Source organism: Mastomys coucha, unplaced genomic scaffold, assembly GCF_008632895.1.
Source record: "Mastomys coucha isolate ucsf_1 unplaced genomic scaffold, UCSF_Mcou_1 pScaffold5, whole genome shotgun sequence".
NCBI lineage: Eukaryota > Metazoa > Chordata > Mammalia > Rodentia > Muridae > Mastomys > Mastomys coucha.
In genome coordinates, this window is record NW_022196911.1 from 62,104,829 (window position 1) to 62,128,750 (window position 23,922).

General features: G+C 46.1%; 1 protein-coding gene across 1 annotated transcript; it reads left to right on the top strand.

Moving 5' to 3' along the window:
• The first annotated feature begins 4,314 nt into the window (after positions 1-4,314).
• Pirt (phosphoinositide interacting regulator of transient receptor potential channels) lies at positions 4,315-20,284 on the top strand. Its single transcript, XM_031352804.1, has 2 exons — positions 4,315-4,466; positions 18,931-20,284. Exon 2 carries the CDS (start codon positions 18,951-18,953, stop codon positions 19,362-19,364), a length of 414 nt encoding a protein of 137 aa, XP_031208664.1. The 5' UTR covers positions 4,315-4,466; positions 18,931-18,950; the 3' UTR covers positions 19,365-20,284.
• The last annotated feature ends 3,638 nt before the right edge of the window (positions 20,285-23,922 follow it).

The following is a 23,922-nucleotide window of genomic DNA, read 5'->3' on the forward strand; positions in this document are numbered from 1 at the left end:
GGGGGGGGGGGGTGAAGGAAGGAGACTCCCCCTGGTGAGAGGCGTCTCAGAACACCAGGCACCAAGAGCCATAGCTGCACTGCTGTTTGGATATTTTTTCAGAAGAAATTGATTGTAAGAAGATGAGGGTCCTACAAACCTGAGTGCTGAGGGGGCACGGAATGGTGGAATATTTCAGTCCTGTGCGTGATTCCAATGCACTTGTGTTTATGGGTTCTTAAAGCAGTAAAAGAAAGTACTTTGACCCATGTAATATAAACATCTCAATGACTTGCAATGATGCTCTGAAGAGACAAGTGAAATGTGCTTCAATTAGAAGGAGAAATGTAGTTATTGCCGATGGCCCTAAGGAACCCGTCGTGGCAGGCCTGGGATACTGGGGGCGGTGCTGCAGTACAAAGCCTTTTGATCAGTGACTTGCAGTGAGACTTGCAAAAGGTGCTGGACCGTCGAGACAAGGTGTATGAGCGGCTGTTCATATACCTACAACTGAGAAATGGCATTGAGTGACTCCAGGAAACTAATCACTCAGTTGTATGTGCAGGTGAATTTGGGCTGTAACTTCTTCACTGGCATGGTGATCCCAGATACTTCATGCATCTATGTGGCCCTAGGATATGTTCCCTAGCCACTCCAACCCCTGCCTGGAGTGACACTGGCTGAAGCTCTGAAGTCCATGGACAGAAAGAGTTCTCTCCTCACAGAGCTCTGCAATAGCCTCATTAAGGACTCCATGAATATCAAGGCCCATATCCACAGGATGCATGAAAAACTTAGCCATCTCCCCACTGATTCGCTTCTTCTCATCCTCCAATATTAAGGAGCTTGGAAAATAAACAAATGAATAGATAGATAGATAGATAGATAGATAGATAGATAGATAGATAGATTAAATAGAAAAGTGTAAGGGGAAAACAAATTTTTAAAAAGATTGAGCATTGATCGTTGTTCCAGAAGTAACAATGGCAGGAGCATACAGTGGTTAATTAGACAACTTTTCCCATTTTTATATGTTGAAAATATTTCATAATATTTTTTTATTGAGGAAAGGTCCTCCAAGGAGCTAAAAGACTGATAGAAAGAGTACGGAAGACACAGATATCAAAAAAAGCGACCAACTATGAAGGCCCAGAGGAAGTGAGGCCAATTTCAGTCAGCTAAATGAAGATGAACAGAAAGAACATTTTAGAAGGAGCAAGTCCAGTTACACAAGCTGAGAGATTCTAACTGTGTGGTGGTGAGTTTAGTTAAGCTGCCTTGGCTCCTGGCGGGTTACACGTGTGCACCTACTCAGGAGCAATCTGAATTCTCAAATAAAAGACTTACACACACACACACACACACACACACACACACACGCACACGCACACGCACACGCACACGCACATGCACACACACACACACACACACACCCCAGTTTAATTTTAAAATGCCTTGGCTAGCTCAAAGGCTGGGCAGTTCTAATCCTTCCCATGGGTAGCACACATTTCTCTCCGGTAATCCTGGCTTAATGCCCTCTAATTCTACATTCTGTCTTTGTTGCCCTGGCTCCTTCTGGGTGGCTCCCTAGTCTTTGCTGCTCAAGACTATTCTGGGCAGCCCTTCCGAGGGCCACATTCCCTCTCAACTACATTTCAGATGACTTTCCTTCTGCAGCTCTAAATCTGACCTGTCTCCCTCCGTATCACAGCAATTCTCTGTTGCTTTCTCCCAGTTCCTCCTCCGAGCAAATCTAAAAGTCCTGCCCCAGCCTGATTGTCCAGCCATTGGCCATTGGCTCTTTATTAACCAAGCAAAGATCAGTTGGGAGCCGGGCGGTGGTGGCACACGTCTTTAATCCCAGCATTTGGGAGGCAAAGGCAGGCGGATTTCTGAGTTCAAGGCTAGCCTGGTCTATGGAGTGAGTTCCAGGACAGCCAGGGCTATACAGAGAAACCCTGTCTCGGGGAGAAAAAAAAAGATCAGTTGGAAACAAGGACCTTCAGCATTTAGACATGCAGAGTCCCAATGTGGGGGGCCAAATTAGCTCAAGCATTGAAACCAATCCCCAACAAAACTGGTATTGCATTGTTTACTAGTTTTTACTAAAGAAACCAGTTCATTCTAGTTTGTTTGGGGTTTTCCTATTTTTAACCTCTGAAAATCTCACATCAGGAAACCCATCTATTTCCAGACAAACATGGAAAGTTAGTCACTTTAGCATCCCATGGTTATGTGGAAAATTGCATTTACCAATAACAAGGCAGTAGAACTTTAAACTAGAGAAATTATGAGCTTCAGGTTTAATAATGAGTCTGAAAAAAGGCCATTGCCAGGACCTGTTTACTACCCCATCAATGCCAAACCTTAACAGCAACCCCATCGACTCAAGACCTCCCCCCCACCCCCCCGACTGCTCCCAAAGCCTACAGCCCTAGAGCAAACTGGCTTCCTCCCTCCTCTGTTCTGCTAGAGGGAGCCTACAGATGACATTCTGTCTGAGTCTGACCCCTAATTTCAACTACTTTATGTTTATTTTCCACATGCATTCATACATGCATATATTATGAATACGCATTCCACATGTATATTCTTCAGATAATTGCAAAATGTATCTTCTCATTTATTCCTTATTAAAACTTCGTGGTGGGAGCCAGCAAGTTGGCTCAGTAGGTAAAGGCACCTACCAGCAAGCCAGCAACCAAGGTTGTTGGCCTGAGTGGTGGGAAAAAAAACAAAACAAACTATTACTCCCAACTCTGGCAAGTTGTTCTTTAACAACCTACCCTCACCAACTACACACACACACACACACACACTTGCTATACACAAAACAAATAAATGTAATTTAAATTAGCAGTGGTGACATCTAATAAATAAATGAGTCCATTAATCAATTAAGGCTTAGAGAACTAATTTGTGTACAGCCAAAGGGAGAATAGCAATATACCTCATTATACGCCACATGGGGTTTTGTAGTAAATAGTGAATTATTATATAAATAAAATGTCTAGGATAATAACTAACTAGCCTAGAAGAAGCAATGGATAGGGATTAACTCTTAGTGATAGTTAGTTCTGCACCATGGAACCACACCCTGAAGAGGGAGAAGAAAACATGGAAATCTGAATTTAAAGAAAAATAAGTTCTTGTCTGCATTGCAAAATAACTCATCCCAGGGCTCCTTGGCACTTGATACCTCCAGGTCTCATAAGATCTGAGCATCTACATCTACATCTACATCAGAAAGTGACATCCACTAAATCCTTCAAAGTCAACTCCGTGGAGCCCTTATCCTCCCTCCCTTCACTCCCTAGGAGTCAAGCATTGATGACATAGCCAAACCTTCCCCTCCCATCTTTGCAAGTCATGGGAATCAAAAATCCTGAGATGGAAGAGCCCATGGCTTTGACCTTGACTGGCTTTAGGCTCCCCTGATGACTCTTGGGAAAGCCTTTTTATATACTCCACAGAGGAAGCCCCCAAGCATGTCCTTGCTAGTAGCAAGGTCCCCCTCCTACCCCACTAGTAATGACTCCCATCTTCTCCGAATAGCTAGGAGAAGGACAGCCATTAGACTGGCCACCAGAATCTTCAATCATATTGTCGATCACAGGATATCCATCAACATCTTGAGAACTGGCATCCCATCAGCTCACACCAGCTTCCCTCGAGAACAGGCCGATGGGGCTAAACAGTGGAAGTCTTTCTGCCACTTGCCACGATTTGCTTGCTTATCTTCACGATTATAACTGGCATCTCATAAAAGGAGCAATAGAGAGCTAGTGGGCTAGATGGGAGAAGGAAGAGGGAACTTCTTCCCCCACCCCCATCCTCAAGGGAGATGTCTTGGCTCCTGGCATTTTGTAATGAAGGGTACCCATCATGAGTGCAAGTACTGGGATGCTCCCAGATGTACTCTTTCATCTTGGAGTTAAAATTGTTCCCTAACTCAACACATGGCTTTCCAACATTCAAAACAGAAAGAGAGGCCCAGTTCTCACTATCAATACTGCCCTGAACACAGCTCTAGCAGGTTCTGAGCCGGGCACGGCATAACACCACCACCTCACAGCTCCCCCAACCCAGAACCTCCAAGGCTTGCTAAGCCGAGGTCAGGAGCCTCCCTGCCCAGGCACCGCCAGCCAAATACACACTTCTACTGAAACTCAAAGGCACACTGCAGAAAAGCTTCATTAATTTTTCACAAGATTTGTCTAATAGTGGCTGAGCAGAGCTGAGAAAGCCACATTCTGAGTGCCTGTGCCAGCAGGTTGCAAAGAGTTAACCCATTAGGCCACATCCTGGTGAGCTCATCCCTGCCGGAGCCTGCTCAGTGGCTGGGATTCGCAGCACACTGATGTGGCCAGGGTGGCTTTCTCCAGCTGGGATGAAGGACTTGAGCAGAAACTCATTGCCAGCTTCCTCCCTACGTGAGAGCTGACGGAGTCCCAGGTCCCCCATCTTCCCCAGGGACATTGTGCACAGTAAGTAAGAAAAAGGAACCCTCCACCCTCGCCCCAGCCCTTTGCTATGTCTCCCTGGAAGAAGGGAGGTTTGAAGTTTGCTTTGGAGTGTGCTGAGTCTCTGAAGTGGAGTTGGAAGGCAGTGTGACTACCAGAGATGGAATGAAGTTAGTTAGCTTCGAGGGGGCTGGAGGGGCTGCTCTGAGAGACAGGCAGAAGTGGGCTGAGCTGGGTATCTCCTGCCGAAAGACACCTTGTGCAGTGAGGGCTGCCCTGCTTATGGAGCTCCTAGCCTTTGTCCCTTGGAAGCCATTAAAGGTACGGAGTGAGCCAGTGCAGAAGTGCAAGCTTGTGAAGGGCAAGGACGCCCATAGACCTCAGAGTACTGAGCACAGACTGTCTGTCCCCTGGGCATCCTCCATCCAGCCGCAGCAGCTGCAGGTCTGTCCCTCCTTCCTGCAGGTGTGGCCAGCACCCTGGTTGAGTGCCAGGGAAACAAGGTGGAGTACCCTAGCTTGGGCAGTCTTCACTTCAGAAAGGAGAGAGCAAGACAGGTACATGAAAACACAAAGGCACGGCTTGCTCAGACAGATGGCGATGGGACTCCTCCCCTCGCCAGATTTTTTTTTCCCAGCTTGTAGCCCCACAGGGCCCATGCACTAGTAGGGTGACCCAAAGAGGAAGGAGAGTGGCTTCCTCCAGACAGCTCTGACCTCAGAGAAAAAGGTCCCCTTCCTGAGAGCGTTATGAGCCTGGAACAGATGAAGGCTGTGGCGACAGCAGCAACATATTCCATGCTGTCTAATTTCTACTTTATCAGGCCAGGCACAGGGCCACACACACCTTATCAGAGGAGTCGACATCACCAAATGAACTCCTAGAAGTGAGGCAGCACAGCAAGAGGAGATAAAGACCCTGGGGTGTGCATCAAGCCACTGGGGCTGAGCAGTAACAGTGGGAAACTTGGGAAGAGACCTACTCCCCATCCATATTGAATAAGGAGACCATCTCGGTCCACTATGCAAAGCCTGTGGCCTGCCTTTCACACTCCCCACCAGCCTACCCATGCTGAGGTCATTGGTGCCCTCTCCTCTCCTCGGTGTCACCAGGTCCTTGCAGTTCCCAGAATAGCCCAGCTCCTATCAAAGCTCCCTAGATAGAAGGGTCCAGGGAGGGGGGACAGAGGAGTCAGATAAGTCCAGGCTTGAGCGCAGCAACACGGTGGGGCCTCTCTTAACTTTAAGGCAGCTCAGTGTGTTGTACACGGGGTACCTGGTTCCACTTGAATTTTTAGTAAACAGTGGATGAGTTTTTAGTAGGTGATATACAAATAAGTGTTAGATTATTCTAATCCTAAAAAAACCCAGTATCTATTGATTCAAAAACAAGTTGTCGTTGTGTTTACTAGACACGAGAACCCCATTCATTTTGACCCCATTCAAAGGAATGCAGTAGCACCTTGAAAGGGCTGAGGAGTAAATTCTAAAGCAAAGACAGGCAAATATAGAGCAGCAGGATTCTAGGCAGTGAAGAAAAAGAAAAGAAAAGAAAAAGAAAAAGAAAAGCCAAGTTCCATCTCCTAGAAAGAATACAAAAGACTAGAATTTGAGATCAAGCATCTGGAAGCCTCAGTTTCCTAATCTGTAAAGAGGGAATGATGCTAACTGTGTCTGCCCCACAAGGATAGGAGGACGCACAGACTCTCCAGCTAAAAAGCAGCAGAAGCCAGAAACTGTATGCTACCCCTGTGGCAATGGTGACTTTGTGGCTGCTCTGTCACAGGCCTTTGGCTCTCCACTGAGCTGAGCTCAGGACTCACCATCTCATCCCATGGTTCCTCAGCTTAACACAGCTCACCCTTGGACCCAGACACGATGGTTCTGTTCACTGACGGCGCTCCAGTTCAAGTGCCCTCCTTTCTCACTGTTCCCTGGATTTGAAAATGGAAAACAAAAATGCCACCCCAGAGGGTAGGATTAGCCTGAACCTGGGTGTGGGAGCCACAGACACCCAAACTCTTAGGTCAGCCTTGTCTCTTGTTCACCTGATTGCTTAACACTCTCTGATTTGCAGTTTCTCATCTGTGAAATCGGGGGGGGGGGGGGGGGGGGGGGGGGGGGCACCTCCTTCAGTGACTTGCCAGAAGGACTTGGTAAAGCAAAACAACACATGCCCGGCATATGATGAAAGGAGGTGAATGGTAGTTAGTATTTGTGATGATGAGGAATATGGTAGGACCCTCAGCCACTGGGGTAGGGGCAGTATTTGAAATGAGAATTTTAATTGGAGATCGGAAGGGCGGGGCAAGGGATGGAGGTCTGTCCCAGCTCCCACCTCTGGGTGCACAGCTGCCTCTCAACTGCTATTGTACCAATTGCTCTAAGATGGGAGGGGACAGTTTACAACAGGCACTTGGGGAGGAATAGAGCCAACAACCTAGCAATACAAAGCCAACCAGGTTTCAACCCTCAACAGCTCCAACCAAAACTGGAAAGAAAACCAACTCTCTGAGTAAACTGCTTGGCCGATACCTGCAAAGCCTCCTCCTACCCTATCTTCCAAAACTCCCCCATTTATTTAACCATTTGGCAAACTTCTCTGCTAGAAGAGCTACAGAGCACAGGAAGTTGAGGAGAACCTGCTCCAGCCCCGAGTAGTTCAGGGAAGGAAGAGCTTCCAGAACCACAAGGAATATAGTCACAGCCAATCATCTGTCTTCAGAGTGGTGATTCATTTATTCCCCTTACAATCCCTGCCATTAGTGGTACATTTCAGGCACCCTGGACTCTACTGCAGGAAGAACATATTCAGCCCATTTTATCTCGGACACTCTTATCACTTTCCGCCTGCGGGTCTTCAGCACCAAGCCAGCAGCTAGAGGTGAATGTGTGAGGAAAAAGCCTGGTGGCGCACACCTTTAATCCCAGCACTTGGGAGGCAGAGGCAGGTGGATTTCTGAGTTCGAGGCCAGCCTGGTCTACAAAGTGAGTTCCAGGACAGCCAGGGCTACACAGAGAAACCCTGCCTTGAAAAACCAAAAAAAAAAGAAAAGAAAAGAAAAAAAAAGCCAAAACATCCCTTTCACCAACATTAGTTCTCTCCCATTTCACTGAGGCATCTGTATATCCTTTCCCACCCACCCCCAGACACTGCTTCCCTTGGAGGTGTGATTGGAAAGTGCACTTTCATTTACCTGAGAGGGCATCCTGTAAGCGTCTTCTGGTTGCTTCCTCCATACCCACGCTGTACTGTTCTGAGCACTGTCAGCTCAGCCAGTTCTTAGCTACTTCTAGAACATCACAGAAATGCAAATGTACAGTACTTAGGCTCTTTTGTTACTGATTTCTCTTACCAGAATGTCTGTGAGACTCATACATAATGTCATGTGTATCAGAAGTTTAACTATCCATTGCCTAAATTATTCCCCATATAATGAATGTGATGTTGGGAGGGTCTAAAGTTTTAGCTACTCCAGTAGATGTGTGGTGGTCTCTCCTTGAGGTTTGCACTGTCAGTGTCAATCGTGTTTCCATGGGTGTTTGTGTTCATTTGCTGTCTTGTAATGGATCTGAGAATATCTTACCCGTTAGTAATTATTCAAAAGAGACAGATCCCTAGAACATATTACACACACCTGTTACCTTGAGCCACTCTTCTGCCATTGGACACTTGGGAGGAGGTGACCCCCTTTTGATAATTTCCTTAAAGGAGAAACTGAAGTTTTTAACTCTGATGGCAGGTATGAACCTAAACTCTCTAAAGCCAGGTCTAACATCCTGGAAGAAAAGAACTGACTGTCCACTCAGAGGCAATTTAACAATACCAGCCATCATCTGTGGTGGATAATCTAAGGAATGATCCTATAAATCTTTGTGGAATTTTTCTTTAAAGGCAATAGTTCAGGTTGTTAGGAGGAAGAGACAGGCAAACCTCTGTGAGTCCAATGCCAGCTTGATCTGTACAGTGAATTCCCATCCAGCTTGGGCTAAATAGTGACACCTTGTTTCAAAATAAAAAGGAGAGGGAGAAAGGAGAGAGAAAAAGAGAGAGAGAGGGAGAGAGAGAGAGAGAGAGAGAGAGAGAGAGAGAGAGAGAGAGAAACCAGTATGATGGCTGGTGAATAGGTAAAGACACTTATCATGGAGGGTAGAGGCCTGCATTCTGTCCAAGGACCCACATGGCAAAGGACTAGAAGCTACTTCCACACGCTGTCATTTGACTTCAACACATTAGCTGTGGCACATGCACACCCACATAAGTACATGTGAAAAAAAATAAGAATACTAACAAATGACCCACCTCCTACCCTCATCTGTTTCCAGAGCAAAGGAAGCAATCATTTCTCTGGGATGTCAGAGGCTTTCAGAATATTCCCAAGATGGTCCTGTGTCACAGACCCATCTGTTCTCTCCTAATCCTTCCCTGGGTGTCTTCTGGATCTCAGAGTCCCTCACAAATAAATTCCCCAACTCTTTCAACCTCCCCATGATATGGGTTCCTTCCTTTGACTTGAATTAAATGTGGACTAATAGAGCCACTGCCTGCCATATACACTCTTCCCCAGAGACTCGCAGGAGGGGAGTGCTCCTCCCTTCACTCATAAACCCCAAGAACTGTCATCAGTGCTCCCCATCACGCTTCCAGGCTCTGCTTTACCACCCTTGTAATAAAAACCTCCTCTCACTTGAGAATCATGGTACATCTGTCATAGGGCTTCCACTTAACAGATCAAGTCCTCTGACTTAAATTGAATTTCAGAAAAACAATAATCATTGTGACCGTGGAAGTGGCCGGTGCAATACCGAAGGCACTGTTTCCCACTTTGAAAAATATCTGTTGCTTATCTCAAGTTCAAACCCAACTGAATGCCATGTCTTTCAACTGGCAGCAGCGTGTGTATGCCACCTGTCTTTGTTAGCTGTAATCACCCAACTAAACCCTATTTTCCCTAAAGGCTTTGCAATTGGGCTCACAATCATCATCATGTCAGGCTGTCTCCACTGTTTAATAAGCTTCTACTCCATATATCTCCATGGCTACAGCCAAACACCAAGCTGCCCCGTCTCCCACCTGCACTATTTGTAAGAGTTTTTAAATTACTCTGCATCCTTCTTGGCTTCTTTTCTAACTCTTCATCCTGCAGCTGGAGTGATCTACCTACTGTGTGCTCCTGTAACTCAGGGTGAATCTCTCCTCTTACCTAACCCAATGCCACTCTCTGTTTCCACTCTTTAGCTGTTCCCTGATATCTTCCATCAGAGCCTGACTGCTGTGGTGAATGTCTTAGGTTTTGATGTCTCTGCACACTCTGCTGAATCCACTGAAATGATAGCACTAAAGCAGAGGTAGACAGCACATAAACTAATGAGTTTGGCAGTGGCAACTAAGCACTTGTTTAGGATTCCGAAATTCTATGTTTATGCAATTGTAATGCATTACAAAGTAAACATTTGTACGAAATACAAAAACTGTTCAACCATTGGGGATGGGGAATCTTGGGACTGGAGAGATGGCTTAGCGGGATGAAGAGCATATGCTGTTCTTGCAGAGGACCTGGATTGTGCTCCCAACACTCACATGGTAGCATAACTCCAGTCCCAAGGGCTATGGTACCCTCCTTTGACTTCTCCAGACACCAGACACACACATAGTGCACATGCACACATGCATTGCAGAACATTCACATATATGAAATTAAAAATAATAATTTGAAAACAAAAAAAAAATAAATCTTTGAAAAATGCTTAGCTGGGTTTGGTTGTGTACACCTGTAATTCTGCTGAGGCAGGAAGATTGCAAGCTTCAGTCTATCCTGGGCAAGTCAACAAGACTCTGTTTCAAAAGAGAGAAGTAGAGGCAGAGACAAAGAGAAGAGGAGTGTGCAGTGAGCACACTGGAATTATAGCTCAGTGGTCGATCACTTGCCTAGCATGTGTGAGGCTCTAGGTCCAGTTCCCAACACCATAAAACAAATTAATCTATACATCAGCTAAAGTACAAAATGTTCTTGATCTTCAGGCAGTATATAAACAGGTGACAACCGTAGCCGGCCAACCTCTTACATCCCATAAACTCCACTCTGTGCTCACTAAGCCTCCAAACTATGCACTTTCCCCATCTCCATGGCTACAGAAGAGCACCAGGCTGCTGCTTCTCTCACCTGAGCACCAGCCTCTAAGAGGCTCTGTCTCTGGGCTCAGACCTCCACCTCCATTCCCAGGCTCACCACTCAGCAACCCTCTTACTCAACAAGCATTCTTGCCCATGACAGAGTTGAATTCTGCACATCATTATCTCTCACCTATCCCTCAGTGTCACAGTTTCTCTTTTACCTGCCTTTGCCTAACCCCCTGATGGGTCCATTAGCTTTCCTTCTGTAAGCTATCCTTCCAGGAGCTTTTCTGGGGGTCCCCAAGACCAGCATCCTGCTGTCGGCATTCTGCGGTGTTCCCTATGGGGGTATTGCCATCGGTGTGGGACATACTTGTTTCCTCTTCAGCTTGCCCCACTTGTAAAAGCCAACATCTACCACTGTGTTCTGGATTTGGTCTATCTGGCACCCAACTCTGTCCCTGGCACGTGAAAGGCCCAAACAAATATTTTCAGTTGTCAATATGGCTAGACTGGTGAAGTATGTTGGAGCATGGCTACAATCCTAGTATTCAGGATGTAAAAAGTAGAGAATCAGGAGTTCCCAGCCATTCGTGGAGCTTTGTGGAAAGTTCTAGGCCAGCATGGGCTACTTGAGATTCTGTCAAAAAACAAATAAACATACAAAAATTCCCAAAAAACAAAAAATAGAATAAATGATTTTAAGTGTTCTCATCACTAAGAAGTTCTAAAATATTTAAGGAAGTGGATGTGCTAATCACTGATTTAATTTGGCATCTGTTTGGGGAGCTGGTTCTGGAACCATCCCCATGGATAACAAAATCTAAGGGCATGCAAGACACTTGTATAAAATGGTGAAAATCTGCTTAGCACCAAATGCATATCCTCCCGTACACTCTCAATGGCCTCTGAGTCTTCTCTAGCTAACTGTGTTAGGTTATGTCCTAAGGGGGAATGTCTGCTTCCTGTCTATCTTCGCGGCTTGTCCATAAGCTCTGGACATTTGCCTGTAATACCCAACAGGGCCCTAATGGGAAATACAGGGCTCCTGTTGTGCAGGTCCTCATTCATCCGAATGTGGCAGTCATCGTCAGAAGTGGAAATTGTTCCCTGATACTGTTTAGGAAGTGATGGTGAAGGAAAGTCTGTGTGTAAGGAAACTGTTCTCAAATATTTTGTATCCAAAGTTGTTTGTGGATGTTGAGCTCCAAGTGTATATGTAGGATCAAAACATCATATTGGAAAGCTGTGTGTGGTGGGGATTGCCTTTAATTACCTCAGTTGGGAAGCAAAAGCAAGCAGATCTCTATGATTGGCTAGCAAGTCTGGTCTACATAGTAAGTTCCAGGCCAGTTGGGGTCACACAGTGAGACCCCATCTCAAAAAAACAAAAGGAAAGGCAAAGACAACAAAAACAAAAACCTCCCGTTATAATTCATAAGTATGTTCAGCTGCATGTCAATCAAAAATTTTAGTGTTCTTATTTAAATAAGTGAAACGAAATGGTAATGCACTAGAAGAGGAACCTACTACAATAGAAGACACCATTGCTTGCTGTATTTGTTCCCTTCAGGAGCCTCTCTTTTCACCCCCTCCACAGGTCATGAGTTACATAAGTAAAGCCTTGCTGATAGAGGATGGGAGGCCACAGGTCTCCAAGGAGGTAAATGTAACTGACCCTGAGGGGAAGATTCATCCAGCCTAGGATCATGTTTCCCTAGTTATTCCAAATTTGTTCTCATCAGAATCCCAAGAAAAGACTGCACTGAGCTATAGCTGGTCATTTTCTTGGTGTAACATTTCAGGGACCGAGAATTTACAACAGGAAATAGTTAGACCGCCAGTGTACCATTCCACTGTGAGATGACTTTGGGAGCAGCTGCCTCTCTGGGCCCAAGAACACTACCAGCAGGCATCAGTTCCAGCATCTAACCCTGCCCCACGTGGCCACTCTCCTGACCTCTCCTAGCACAGTTAGACTTATTTGGCTTCAAATCGTTTGTAAATGGAATCACAGCCAAGACTATGTCTGACAGAGTTGAATTCTGCACATTGTACCTCTGTGTGTGAGCCCTCTACGTGTACCCCTCTATGGAGCCCCCCTCTTCCCGAAGATAGCACAACTTACCACTGCCCAGCTGCTTCCCTAAATAAGACTCCACCCTTTAAACCTGCTTCAGGCTTCCTAAACTTGACCTCTGGGAGCTTCAGGTTCTTCTCAAATTACTGCCCTGAAGGCAACAGACATTCAACTCTACAGTTTGTTCTGAGGCTCAGCCCTGCAGCCTTTCACTGGCCTAGCCAGTCCCACCCCTGCATTGTCTAGGACTTTAAAGAAAGCTGAACTATATTCATTTTTTTTTTAAAGCCACCACAAAACAATCAGTGCCTCTCTTCACCCTGGCTCCTCCTCTCCAGTTACCTATCTGCCCCTTTCTCTGATAAACACACATTGGATTTAGATACTACAGACAATCTGCCTCCAGATTCTTTTCTTCATTCATGTTTTCATTAAGCAATTTGGTAAGAAATCACCCTGGGATTTCCTGCCATTGTCCGTGCCAGTGGTACCAATGACAGGCCAGCAGTGGTTTTAGTGAGGCATCTGTTTCATAGGCGTCCCAATATTTTTTCCAACTAATTTTTGCATAAATATATTTTGATCATGTTTCCCCTCCCCTAGCTCCCCCAGTTCTCCCCAACCATGTTCTCTATCTATCCATCCATCCATCCATCCATCATCTACTATCTATCTATTACCTATCTATCATCTATTTTTCTATCATCTATCTATCTTTATCTCTATCTCTCTGTGCTCTTTGACCATAAAAATTATCTTTGTTCCATATTAAATCACATCCTGGGATTCTTTCGAGTCTTCCAAGGAGCACAGCATAACACTCACTACAGTGAGTGAAGGGTCCCCTAAAACACACAAACTAAACCCCAGTATCTCAGTTGAGGTTTGAAAGGGCAGTTCCCTCTGGACCAGCTCCCCAAGTGTCATCCTACCCCAATCCTGAGCTGGGACACCAAGATCACTTCCTCTGAGCGAAGTGCTGCTCTGGAGGCACAGGAGGAGCCCCACCCCCAAGCCCCCACCCCCACCCCTGCCCACCCCACAGTTTTCAAGGGGAGAGGTGGAAAGGCTGGCATGTTGCAGTGTGGCACCTTACATCAGTGATTTTACTTCCGGGTGACATCTGGTCATGCCTGGGCTCATTTCTAAACTGTCATATGTGGGGTCTGAATGGTTGCTACTGGCATCTGGTTGGTAGTAGCCCCAAATGCCACTAAACATCCTACATCTGTGGCAATGAGATGGCAATTCCAAATATGTTCACAGAGCTCCTGTTCAGAAACCATGGCCCAAATGACCTGGGCAAAGGACGGAATCCCTCCTAAGAGGACTGTAATAAAATGTGAGAAAGCCCCTCAACTGGTGTTTTTTTAGGGAAACCTAAATGCTCAAAGTTCAAATGAACTAACTATTCACCTAACCAAAATAATGTTAGAAGTCACCCAACCTGACTCCTTCACATCACAGATGAGGAAAGAGGAACAAAATGATCATACTGACAAGGGAAGGGCTAGTTCTTGATCATCACAACATGCCCAATGGTAGCACAGTACTGTTTTGTTTATGAAATCTGACAATCACAACACTATGAGGCCAATACTTTATGATCCCTGTTTTGTATATATAGGGCTACTGAATTTCTAGAGGCTCAAGTACCTGTCCAGGACCACTACAGCTTATACATTTGTGCCCTACCCCAACCCCACTCTGGGCTCTGGGGTCCAAAGACCTGAATCTTTTTATGCTATAGACTCCCTAGAACTGTGGGTGACTGGGCCTAAGTCTTCACTGCACCAAGGCTCATCCTGGTCCTTGCCTGGCCCCCCTGTCAGTAGTTGTTCCCCCCCTCCCGACCTCCCATCAATAGTTGTCCACCCCCCTGTCAGTAGTTGTCCCTTGCCTCCAGCCTGGTCACAGAGGAAGAAGACATGAGAGGAGTGAAGGAAAGGAGAAGCAAGAAGGGAAGAGACAGCATAATCTTTGTCCTTGCTCCAGGGGACTCCTGCAGTGCCTTTCCTTCAGTGACCATCAGCAAATCCTTCCTGCCTCTTGAGTCCCAAGGATCCACTCTTCTTCCATGTATGTCATCTCAGTCTGGGCTCCCATTCTTTGGGATTTCATGAACTCATTACAATCTAGAAAGATGATAGATAGAATGATAGATGGATAGATAGATGATTGACAGATGACAGGTGATACATATATGCACATTGTAGATGACAGATTAATAACAGATGGATACCTACAGGATAGCTCCATTATATATGATAGCTATATAAAAGGAAGATAAACTGATGCCTCCAGAAAATCGATACAGGAGGCAGAGAGATAGAACTACTCTTGTCAAGTACAACTAGTAGTAAAATCAATAATCACAGGCATTTCATAAAATGAAGATTATTCCAGTGTCAAAAAGAGAAGGGAGGGTCTAATCTCAAAGTAGATTAAATAGAATAACTATGGGATGAAACTGTATTTTGCCTCCCACATAAGCAGTAGTCAATGTTAGGGAACTACAGACCTACATCCTCCTCTATTCAGTGAAAAGTTACTTCAGGGATGGAGGAAGCTCCGAAGGGAAGAATTCAAAATTCTTGTAGCTGATCCCTCAGGACTCGTTTGGTTGTTGTGCAGCATAAAGAGCTTTGCATTCAAATACCTCTGCCTGAATCCCTAACACAGTGACCTGAAAAGCTATCCTGGGAGAGGAGAGCCACAGATGTGTTGCCCAGACTCCTACAGACCACAGCCTGAACCCTTGCATAATGAAGCTTGGCTAGTAATTGTGTTGATAAGAGCTAAAGAAAGTGTGGGCCCTTTCAACATAGGGTCACCCTCTTCTCAGAAGCCAAAAACCATTTCCCCTGCCTCTCATGTGGCACTTTCTGTTCAGGAGGACCTGTCATGCCCCATATAGCAGTTCAGTGGAACAAGCCCTTCCTGGTCCAGCCCCAAGTCTTTTCCCAGACACAACTAATAATGAAGGGCCCAGCCTACCCTCTCACCTCCCAACTCCACTCCTTCCCCAACCCTCATCCCCCATCTCCCTCCTGCCCCTTCCCGCCCCTCCCCAGCAACCTCAGCCTCTCTAACATCAGTGGGTCTGCCCTGGGTCTTCCCTAAGAAGTGCTAAAGAATGGGTGGGTGCCCAGTGAAATCCTGAGGCAGACTCACACATCTTCTGGTGACCACAGGTTGTAATAAGCATCCCCAGGGTTTTCCAGCATGTTCTCTGTCTCTTCCCTGCCCCCCAGCCCACTGGATAGAAGATCACCTTTTTAAATGATGGCTTAGTTTATGCAAATACACCACCATTCCCAAAGGAAGCAAGCACTTCCGTGCCTATGGTTACGAAAACACAAGGGCAGTTTTTGAAAGCAGAGACTCAAATATCCTCTCTCCATGGAGTGCATCTGAATGTGAATGTGATGTCAACATTCTGAAGGCTTTGGTAATTTTATTTTCATTTCTTCCTGTCAGTAGAGAGGGGTCTATAATTGCTTAATCTAGAAAATGGAAGCTGTAAGGATTGTGCTTTGAGGTGTAGGAAAATAACCCAGTGATTAGTTCAGGACAGAGCTGCGAGAGGTGGAGAAAAGGAGGTGGAGGGATCAGGTCGTACAACACTGAAGGAAGACTAAAGACAGAAAGCATTCCCAAGGCACAGGACTTGGGAGCCCCCAGCTCCAGACAGCTGGTCTTTATCCCATGCTGCCTTTTACTCCAGAAGTGACGACATATTTTTCCCTAAACGCACCCTGCCTTCATCACAGGTGCTCTCACCAGCATGGCAACTGGGTTGAGCAAAAGGAATTCATTATGGTTGTGATGACCAGCCCACCTTCCCCAGTAGACCGATTGTTGCAGGAGAAAGCGTGATCCTGCATTGACATGTGTGTACATACTGAAGTCAACAGGTCCTGAGTCTGTTGCACAAGAAGCTCTGGGAGGAACACACAGGTAAAATGCCTACTGCACAGAGAGGGTACACCTAGGTTTGTTAGAGTCAACAGAAGAAAGGAGAGGTGAGAGGAAAGAAAGTGGGGAGATGTGTTCAGAGCTAACTCATTCCATCAAAGGTGGGCAGAGCCTCATGAGTGTGAAGCCCAGTACCAGGAACATCCTCGTGATGAGGGGCAAATCTCTGGGCCCCTTCAACCTTGCCTTCCTCCCAAACAAAACCTGTTCACAGCTGGGGGGTGAGGAGCGTCTTTTATCAGTCATTCATCTCTTATTGCCTTACTGCAGACACATGGGTGTTGGCACTAGAACACATTTCCAGTTTGAAAGGCTTCAATCCCACCTTGAAGAAATTTGAGACCACACTGATCAGATGGAGACATCTTTGGCAGGCAGGTAGGACTTCTCAGCCAATCTGCATCCCTTCATTCATGTAGGAAGCTGCATCCCATGAGTGGAGAACGGGAGATGAGGGAGCCCTGAGGGACTGAGAGGTCTAGAGAGACATTTGGAAAGGTGGCTGAGCTGGATTGCGGGCCCTTAGGTTATCTACAAGTACACTTTCTGTTACTGTGATCTAATAGCTGCCACCGGCTACTTTATAGAGAGAATATGTTTATTTTGCTCCGTTGAGAAGGTACAAGGGTCTGAATCTATTAATGACTCCTTGTCAGTGGCATCCGAGATTGGCACAGGGAATTACGCCAGTGACAGGAAGTACTCAGGGTCTGGCGAGTCCTCCTTTTTTGAGGAACATATAAGGACCCAATCACCGACACCCCAACCAGGCCACCTCTACTAATTTAGCCACCTCTCCAAGGCTCCACATGCATACCACAGTCAGGTTAAGTTGCCACCCTCCCAACCCCACCAGGAACCCTGGAGACACATAAAGGCAAAGCAAAACTGAAGCAAAACAGGAAAGTTCAGCTCTGCCACAACAATGTTAACATGAGGGATGGGGTGGGGGTGGGGTCAGGGGGTATTACATGGTAGAAGATCACATGACACCGTGTGAAGCTCAGACTCCCAAGTAGACAAAGCTCATGAGATCCCAGGTGCTTGAAGTCGCACCATCCTGCAGGGAAAAACTTAGGAACAATTTGCCTTACCTCTCCAAGCCTCTGCTTTCCAGTCTGTAGAATGGGACTAAATCAGTGCGTGGGGATTATGATGTTACTTTAGTCCAATGACAAAAGAGTTAAGCACACAAGCGTTGCCATCCTAACAGGCAAGGGACAACACTTACAAAGCACCTGGAATATACTGGGCGTCGATCCAGCGCAGTCTACACCTGCGCTCCTTTAACCCCTTTGAAGGCCCTGCAAGGAAGCTAATATTACTCGAATTTTGTAGATAAGGAAACAGAGAACCTGCTGTTTTTGGAGGGGAAACTGGGAAAGGAGAAATTTACATGTAAATAAAGAAAATATCTAAAAAAAAAAACCAAACAAACAAAACAAAACAAAAAAGAAAAAAGATAATTGATTCAATGAGCATTCTTTATTGATTTATCTGTTATGATATAAAAATGAAAATTTGAAAACTCAAAAAAAAAAAGAAAAGAAAACAGAGAAGTTGATAACTCACTTGAAAGATCACACAGCTGGAAAATGACACACTACTTGATAAACCATGGTTTGTGTTTGTTCTTAGATGCAGCACTGTTCACTGCTTTAAACATTAAAAGTGACATTAGAGTGACATAACACAGTGTAGCAACACTTGCCTGTAACCCTAACACTCAGAAAGTAGAGGCAAATTGTGAATTTGCCTCTAGATTGCATAATGAGTCTCTGTCTTAGAAAACAAAACAAGAAGAGAAATTACTATCTCGTATCACTTCTTTTTGTTGGTGTGAACTGTACATGTGTGTTCTTGTGGATGTGGATGTATGCTAGAGGCCAGAGGGTAACTAAATTGCCCTGCACCTTAATTTTTGAAAGGGGTTCTCCTATTGAAACCTGGAGCTTGCTAATTTGACTAGGCTGGCTGGCCAGGAAGCTCCCAGCACTCTCTTGTCTCTACTCCAACTTCTATCCCAATATGCTACCGAGCCTACTTTTTAAATAGGTGCTGGGGATCCAAATGCAAACACGCACATTTGCATGGCAAGCTCTTTACCCACTGAGCAATCTCCCCTGACTGGGTTGCCTCCCTGGGGTGATTTATTACTTATGCAGATTTCACCGGTTTTACCATGAATTTCGACATGCATGCACTACCTTATTCCCCTCCACCGAGAGCCAGGCTGGAGAAGTGGCATTGAATGCAGGAAGAATGTGGAAGGATTCCTTTGGCTTCACCATCCTTTCTAATTGTCACCAATACTAGGTGCCCGTTCTTGAACAGCCATGACGATGGAGGTGCTCCCCAAGGCCCTGGAGGTAGAAGAGACGTCTCCAGAGTCCAAGGACCTGCTGCCCAGCCAGACAGCCAGCTCCCTGTGCATCAGCTCCAGAAGTGAGTCTGTCTGGACCACCACCCCCAGAAGCAACTGGGAAATCTACCATAAGCCCATCATCATCATGTCAGTGGGCGCTGCCATTCTGCTCTTCGGTGTGGGCATCACCTGTGTGGCCTACATCTTGAAAGAGAATCAGAAGGTTGTGCAAGTCCTCAGGATGATAGGGCCTGCCTTCCTGTCCTTGGGACTCATGATGCTGGTGTGTGGGCTGGTGTGGGTCCCCATAATCAAAAAGAAGCAGAAGCAAAGGCAGAAGTCCAACTTCTTCCAAAGCCTGAAGTTCTTCCTCCTGAACCGCTGATGACCGGTTGTCCAGAAGAACTGCTGACCAATAAGCAGCCTCCTACCTTCTCTGCAGGCACCACGAAGCTGATCCAGGCAGACCCTCCTCTTGGCCCTGTGATAGAGCTCAGGGCTTCACCCTCATACAACCTAGTGGCATTGCTGGCTGAGTCGTACCTGGTTCCCATCGCTGTGGAAGCTGCGCCCTTGGATACGCTCATTACCCTCATCCCTGGCACCTGCCTTCAGCCACCATCCATCCTATTCTCTCTGCCAAGGGCAATGAGTGCATGCTGGGAAATTCTTTGGGGGTTGATTATGTTCCCAAGGAGAACTTTTATGTTATAGTTGTGTGCCTGATCTTGGATTCGCATCTGCATCCTTCTGGAACCAAAAGTGACCAAGCAGATAAGGCTGTCTTCAATCCCACTGGGTTTAGACAGCCTTGGCTCCCTCCTTGGATGAGACATTGACTAACATTACAAGAGGAAGGACATGTCTCATGTATCACACATTCCAAAATCTGGACAGTGATGGGGATTGGGGGGTGAGGGAAACACTGTCTAGAGCAGACCATTCCTCTGGGAGTAGTCTGGAATTTATACAGCAAAGCAAGTTAGCTCCTAAATATATGGTATTGGCACAAGGGGCAATATGCAGGCTAAGAGGCATCACAGTTTCCCCTTGATCCCCCAATGCCCTTCTCGAAGAACACCTTCATTTTAGCAATTAGTCAAGAACAAATGTTCATTGTTCTAACTCCTTTCCCTGCCACATCTCTGCCTCTACACTTCTCCAAAACTGAAAGATGGAAGGTCACAGATGGGACCTGTAAGGCCATCTCCCCCTCCTCTCAATCAAGACCTAACTTGGGATTGAATGTTGAATGCCATGTTCAAATCATGCTCCGTGGGTTTTTAGAGATAGGTTCACCAAAAAAAAAAAAAAAAAAAAAAAAAAAAAACAGCCTCCCTCATCTCTGCTCCTCCCTATCAAACAAGCAATTATTGAGTTTCCTTCTCTGGGCCTAGGATGGGAACATCCAGACCCAGTCTCTGATCTCATCTTATTTGCAAAAGTGAAAGAGGGAGAACCACGGCCAAACCAACTGGCAATACTCCATGCTGAGTTCTTAGGGTGGCCACGGAAACACAGGGATCTAACAAATGTACAGGAAAATAGATTTCTGGAGACCACGTTCACCCCTTCTGAATATGAAGGGGGAAGAAGTGTTTGGAATGGGCAAGGCATGCAAGGAGTCAGCAACTGTCTTGCAGGAGGAGAAGCTAGGGGGATAGAGACTGGGTGGAGTTAGGATTCTGCATACCTTCTGGATGCTATTCCATCCTCTCTTGTCTACTTCCTCCTGCTCCCCCAAGTGCCTTACATCCAGCTTCTCCTTGATGCACTGTAGGCTCCAGGGGTTAATAGGGACTGGGAGAGGCATCTCCACAGAGCCCAGCAAGTAGACATAGCCCAGGAGGTAAGTGTCTTCAAAACTTCATTATAGATAACAAGAAGCCTTTAAGGGAAAGATCAGGTGCCTATAAGACATTTCCAAAGCTGTTCCAGACAAGGCTGGGCCACAGAGCAGAAGAAGGCACCTGGTAGCAGAGTAAGTGACAAGAGGTGTATTGGTTCAGGTTGACTCTCTTTATCCTCAACCTTCCGACATTTGGAAACACCATGGCAAACAACCTCCAATAGGTCTTCAGATATCTCAGTACTTCTATAGGCAGTCAGAAACCAGTTTTGATCCTGTTGCATTGTGGGACATTCCTTGGAGGAAGTATTTGTTTTATGGAAACAACACACACCACACTCGCTCGCACGTGTGTGTGTGTGTGTGTGTGTGTGTGTGTGTGTGTGTGCATTCCCTAGCTAAGAAGTCAGAGTTTGAGAAGCCTCTGGCCTTTCAAAGTTCACTTAAGAAGATCATGTCCCTCATTAAGACTCACATGAGGGAGCTCAGGTCCTGTAGTCCACCCTTTCCCTGCACACAGGCAGGTCAGGACCAATCCTGGGGTTATTGAAATGCTGCCTATTGCCTCCACGGATGTCTAATGCCTCCAGGACAGGGCTTACAAACCACTCCTTTCTCCTGACATGGAAGGTCAGCCCTGTGATGAAGCCTCTCATTCATCTGTGCCTTCATGAAAGGGAACACACAAAGGAGCTTACAGCCAGCTCACTTAGAATCCATACCCCAAATCACCTCATTATCCTGAGCGCTCATTGTCTGGTCATAGCTGCAGGAGGAAGGTCTTTGCAGAATGTCTCAACAGAAGGGAGGTTGGGGATAATCATGATACAAGGAAATCTTCAAATTCTAGACATCTTTCACAGTCACATCAACACCTGCTCCCCAACTCCTCCTGCCCCTCAAAAATATGTCCTTAGCAAATAGAAGCAAAGAAGAGCCTTTGAGAGCATATTCCAAATATCGGTTAACTCCCCCGCCCTGCACCAAGGCTCCCCACAAAAGTGAGGGTCAGAAAATGGGAAGCCACCCCAAAATTCACACATCTTGGAAATATTTACCAAAGGCCATTGCCTCATGAAAGCTAGAGGTGGGGACAATCTGTGAGTGCAGCCCAAGTTGGATGCCACGTCTCTGCAACAAAGCATTCTGGGTAATATTTCTGTCATCTCAGAAGACAAGAGCAACATCCACAGCACCAGCATCCCACCAGATTATATTACTGGCTCCTCCTGTCGCTCTTCTGTTTTGGAAAATTTAATCTAATCCGATGCCTAATGGAATCAATATCGCATTGAACTGTGTCTGCCATATTCATTCTTTTCCTTTTCTATCATGCATTCCAGGACTGCCCCCACTGCTGCCCCCTTCTAAAATACTCTGTCATTGGTACATTTCCTTTCTCAAGAAGGCTGCCAGGGAGAATAAAGACAGACCCAGTTTCGTGCACGGCTCTGCAGGAGCATCCTTGCAACTGGTAGCTCCACTTCAAGACGATGGTGGTGCAGAGGGATCCCATAAGCCCAATATGGAGACCCAAAACTTTACCTAAAGAAATAACATCCCAGAATGAATCTGTGGTCTAGATGAGGCAAGCAGAGACCAGGTTCAGGAGAGTTGCTCCAAATATAAAAGTAGAAAATGATCCATTTGGAGCTTACTTTCCTTTCCCACCCTAGAAGCCTATCTGTGTTTAGCCTGTGTGAAGATAACTACAGGCAGCCTCATAGACTCTGCTGGCCCAAGCAAGAACTTTCACTCTGTAACCAAATTCCTTAGGTCTGCAGGAAGGACTTCTGTCTGGGAAGGACTATGCTCTATTTTCCTGCAACCTGCAGGTACTGATGAGAGGAACTCCGGGCCACCTCATAATCTAGGTCTTATACTCTAAGGGAAAAACAGGTTCACTAAAGGGTACCCCAAAGTGAGACCATCTCCCACTGTCCTGCAGGTTCCTCTGGAAAAAGCCACTAAAATGACTGTAAAAAAAAAAAAAAGGTGGGGAGAGGGTCATTGTCAATGTCCTCCAATCAGTCAGTCACACATACTAAACTGGAATTGTCTTCAATAAATGACAGAACACCAGTAGGAACTGTGTGCTTTTCCTGGGCTGCACTGGGAATTGTCTATAGCCACAGCTGCATCAATGACATGACCTCTCAGGCTCAGACCCCTCCTTTGTTCTGTTCCTTTCTTCACACACCATCTCTAGCTGACATTTCAATTACGCAATTACCCAAGTGCACAGCCAAATCTGGATACATAATGAAGGCAAAAGCTCTGACCTCAGAAACAATCAGGATAATCCCCAGAGAAGAAAGACAAGGGAACCCTCTTTAGGTACAATACAATATAATCATGGTGGGGGCAAGCTCAGATGATGATTCCCAAGCCAGCCTGACCCATTCTGCCTCTCCAGGCCTCTGGAAGGCAGATATGCCAGGTTTTCACATCAGACTTAGGGGGAAGAGGACCGGGCAAGAGAAAAGAGGGCTGCTCACAGGCTAGTAGGAGAAGATAATGCCCACCTTGACCTCTGGTCCTACTCTATTTTGCAGTCTTTCTCTGAAACCCATCCATCCCAATCTTCAAATTCTGACATAGGTGCATGTTTGGAGAATATGCTCAGGGTTGGGGGATCAAGGGCTCCCCACACTTCTGCCTGTCTACACTGTTCAAAAATCCAACCTTCAACACACCAGCATTATGGTTCTGCCCTTTTCTGGAACTTTTCCTTCAACAGTCCCCATCTTTTCTTTACTTTTCTCTAGGGCTGGAGCGATAGCTCAGTGGTTAAGAACACTGGCTGCTCTTCAAAAGGACCCCAGTTCAATCTCTAGGACCCACCTGGTGGCTCACAACAATCTCTAACTCTAGTTCCAGGGGATCCAGTGACCTCTTCTGGCCTCTGTAGGCCCTGAGCATGGATACACGGGCAGTCAAAACACACATACACATAAATTAAAAATAAATAAACCTTAAGAAAAAAATTAAACAGTTCTCTGAATGACTTATATAGAAGTGGCTTTGTGGCTATGTGGAAGGGTGACCTCAAAACCATCTCCATGCATCTGATTTTTAGTGGCCTGCTGTGTTA

Bases quoted from the DNA above. Each gene is read 5' to 3' on its own strand.
- Pirt (XM_031352804.1), top strand. From the start codon at position 18,951: ATGACGATGGAGGTGCTCCCCAAGGCCCTGGAGGTAGAAGAGACGTCT.